Source organism: Aplysia californica, unplaced genomic scaffold (assembly GCF_000002075.1).
Source record: "Aplysia californica isolate F4 #8 unplaced genomic scaffold, AplCal3.0 scaffold00098, whole genome shotgun sequence".
In the NCBI taxonomy this organism is placed as follows: Eukaryota; Metazoa; Mollusca; class Gastropoda; order Aplysiida; family Aplysiidae; genus Aplysia; species Aplysia californica.
Genome location: NW_004797368.1, coordinates 1526110 through 1529251, shown reverse-complemented (window position 1 = coordinate 1529251; position 3142 = coordinate 1526110). Strand labels below are relative to the sequence as shown.

The 3142-nt window shown below is 40.3% G+C and overlaps 1 protein-coding gene and 1 long non-coding RNA gene across 4 annotated transcripts in view; both read left to right on the top strand.

The window, feature by feature from the left end:
• Positions 1 to 2123, top strand: part of LOC101845909 (uncharacterized protein NKAPD1) — a 13400-nt gene extending 11277 nt beyond the window's left edge. For all 3 annotated transcript variants that reach the window (XM_013080773.2, XM_005095227.3, XM_005095228.3), the window contains exons 5-6: positions 165 to 302; positions 1376 to 2123. In XM_013080773.2, coding sequence (XP_012936227.1) covers positions 165 to 302; positions 1376 to 1919 — 682 coding nt within the window. In that variant the 3' untranslated portion in view covers positions 1920 to 2123. The remainder of the gene's footprint in view (positions 1 to 164; positions 303 to 1375) is intronic.
• Positions 316 to 1263, top strand: LOC118477440. Its single transcript, XR_004858382.1, has 2 exons — positions 316 to 441; positions 579 to 1263. It is a non-coding gene; the product is annotated as an uncharacterized LOC118477440 (long non-coding RNA).
• Positions 2124 to 3142: the final 1019 nt, after the last annotated feature.

The following is a 3142-nucleotide window of genomic DNA, read 5'->3' as shown; positions in this document are numbered from 1 at the left end:
CTGTCTCTCTCTCTCCCTCTCTCTCTCTCTCCCTCCCTCTTTCCCTCTCTCTCTCCCTCTCCCTCTCTCCCTCTCTCCCTCTCTCCCCCTCTTCTGACATACGCCATTCCCTGTTTCTTTCTCTTTAATCTCACACCCTTCTACCCTCTTTTTCTATTACACAGAGAGGATATGTCGGCAGACATAAGGGGGCGTGGCCGGAGACATGCCCACATGGATGACCGGGGCTCACAGTCACAGACAGACAGGAGTACGTACTGGATGAGGGAACTACACAAGGCAGAGGATGGGGACCCAGACAGGTGAGAGAGAGAGAGAGAGAGAGAGAGACAAAGAGAGAGACAGAGAGAGAGAAAGAGAGAGAGAATGAGTGAGAGAGAGAGAGAGGAGTATGTACTGGATGAGGGAACTACACAAGGCAGAGGATGGGGACCCAGACAGGTGAGAGAGAGAGAGAGAGAGAGAGACAAAGAGAGAGACAGAGAGAGAGAAAGAGAGAGAGAATGAGTGAGAGAGAGAGAGAGGAGTATGTACTGGATGAGGGAACTACACAAGGCAGAGGATGGGGACCCAGACAGGTGAGAGAGAGAGAGACAGAGTCGGAGAGGGAGAGAGTTTTAAACTACTAAAATTGAGCGAAATAGAATTGGGTTGAAAGGAGTGTAAAATAATATTTCTACTGCAGAGATGGACATTTTTTTGTAAATTTAAGGGAATCCATAATTTTTATTTGCTCCGTCATTTTCCGTAACGTAACTTCAGTCTGTTCATTCATGCTTTCTTTGTTTTGCTCTGTAGCCTTCCCGCGCCCCTGATGTTTATTAATTGATACTGCTAGATCTATATTCAGAGTAATACTTCAGTGTCTATCCGTTCCTTAATTCCACTGGATTTATAAATTGGATTCGATCTGTTCTATTTCAATTGGATTATCTTTGGAAAATGTGTGGACAATGGATGAGAATAGTTCAGTGAGGTGGTTGGGTGAGTGGGAGGGAGATTGACAAATCAATTTTAAAAAAGTTTGTTTGGGCATGGATGGACTAACAGAATAAAAACAACTAATTTTTTTCAGAGCATGCGAAAAGTTCAGTAAATTTTGGACTTATCAGTTTCCATCCTTGCTAGAGAAGTCTGATGATATTGTTTGTTGCCTGTCTCTCTGTCCCTATTATATCCAGTTGGGGGGGCATAGCAGCTTATACAGGTGGCCTTTAGAACAGGTCCAACTCTTTTTATATTTCAAGTTTCTGAAAAAAAAAACTCTTACTAAAACTAAACTGTGTAGATTATAAGTGTGTAAAACATTTCTTGTGATGTCTGATGTTGATTTTTTTTTTTTTTTGGTCTGTCTGTCTGTCCTTTCTGCCTCCAGGTGGGGTCACAGTGGCTTCAAGGAGCTCTACCCCCAGGACTACGACAGCGACAGGTCACACTCCAGCTCCTCCTCTACGGGGAGTGACAGAAGGAAGAAGGACAAAACGAAAGACAAAAGGAAAGAGAAGAAGAAAAAGGGCGCATTGGACCGAAAAGACAAAAAGAGGAAACATGCTAGAAAAAAGGAGAAGAGAAAGAAGAGGAAGAAAGAGAGGGATGAAAGTGGAGAGGATGATTCGGGGGATGAGGTGACGATGCATAGAAAGAAAAAGAGGAGGAAGAAGAAGAAAGAGAGTCTGGAGAGAAAGAGGATAAAAGAGAAAAAGAAAATGAAAAGTGAGAAGGAAGAGAAGAGCAGTAGAAAGAGGGTCTCAGTGAGTAGTGACAGTGCAAGTGAGGATGGAGAGAGTGAAGATGGAGTGAATGGGGAAGAGAAAGAGAGACGGAGAAGCTGGAGGTATGAAAACGAGAGTGAGAGAGAGAAAAAAGGTCATGGGTCGGCGAGTGAAAGTCCACACAGGAAGAGAAGGAGAAAAGAATGAGAGAAAGAGGAAGTAGTAGTTGTTTTGCTTTTTTGAAATGTGTATGGATTTGTTTGCGAGCGTGTGGGTGCAGATGTGTGCTATGTGTGTGAGTGCATATATTGTCCATGTAAGTTTCTAAACTCCTAAGTCCGTTGAGGCAAATTTTACAGGAGAGACCAAAAAAATGTATGGTAATAAATAGAATAAAAATAATTGCAAATGTACCGCTCTTTCTACATTTTGTAAAGAATACTTCTATGTATGTATGTAAGTGTCATTATGAATATTCTTTAATTTTTGAAAATTCTTCATAAAACAGATTTACATGTTTAGAGACTTTAAACCTGAAACATTTAAACGGGTAAATCCAACCCGCTTGCGTATTGAATTGGAGCAGGAAGTTTGTACGTTCCACCCGCATAAGTCTGCGGCAGGTGGCTGTGGTTGTCCCCGTACGTTTAGAGCTTTCATTATTTTATAATGCGGTTTGTGAATCATTGACCTACTCGTTTACAGCACGAATCTTTTAGTTTATTTATTAGAAAAACTATGGAAAGGGTTTTGAAGAAATAAGGCGGATTGGTCTTATAGACATTTAACTTTGCAAGCACTATGGATTGATCGACATTAATTGGTTTATTTCATGTAATAACTACAGTAGAACATGGCTATAGCTGGACATTTGGTTCCAGAAGAAAAATCCCACTGTAAGCAAGTTCCCGCTATTAGGGAATGCAAAGATGAAATTACCGAAAAATTTATAAAAATCCACATGATTAAACAGATTACCTCCCTTCTATATCAGTAAAATTTGCGTTTTAAATAGTCTTCCTTTTCTTGTCAACTTCGTTGATTACCTCGGCCTTTTTAATTTGAGCAAGAAGCATTTCGTCCTGGTATAAGAGCCAGTTCCACGTATCAAGGTTTCAGCTAATTTTTCAGGAGGAACGAAAAACTGATTATCTTTTTATTCCAACGGAATTCTGTGTTCCAAACTTGATAAAATAGATTATAAAACATATTTCCATATTGTAGTGGCAGTTCTTTTGTGTTAAAAGGGTTGGGTTAGATTGTGCTATATATTAATATTACGCAATTTAACTCATTCGCTACGTATTATTTTCAGCTTGTGTGCGAATTTTTTGGGGGGAGGGCGAACGAGATGATGACTAGTGGGCAGTTAAAACGTCTTTGGGGCCACAAATTCAAATCAATATCAACATATTATACACCAATATTTT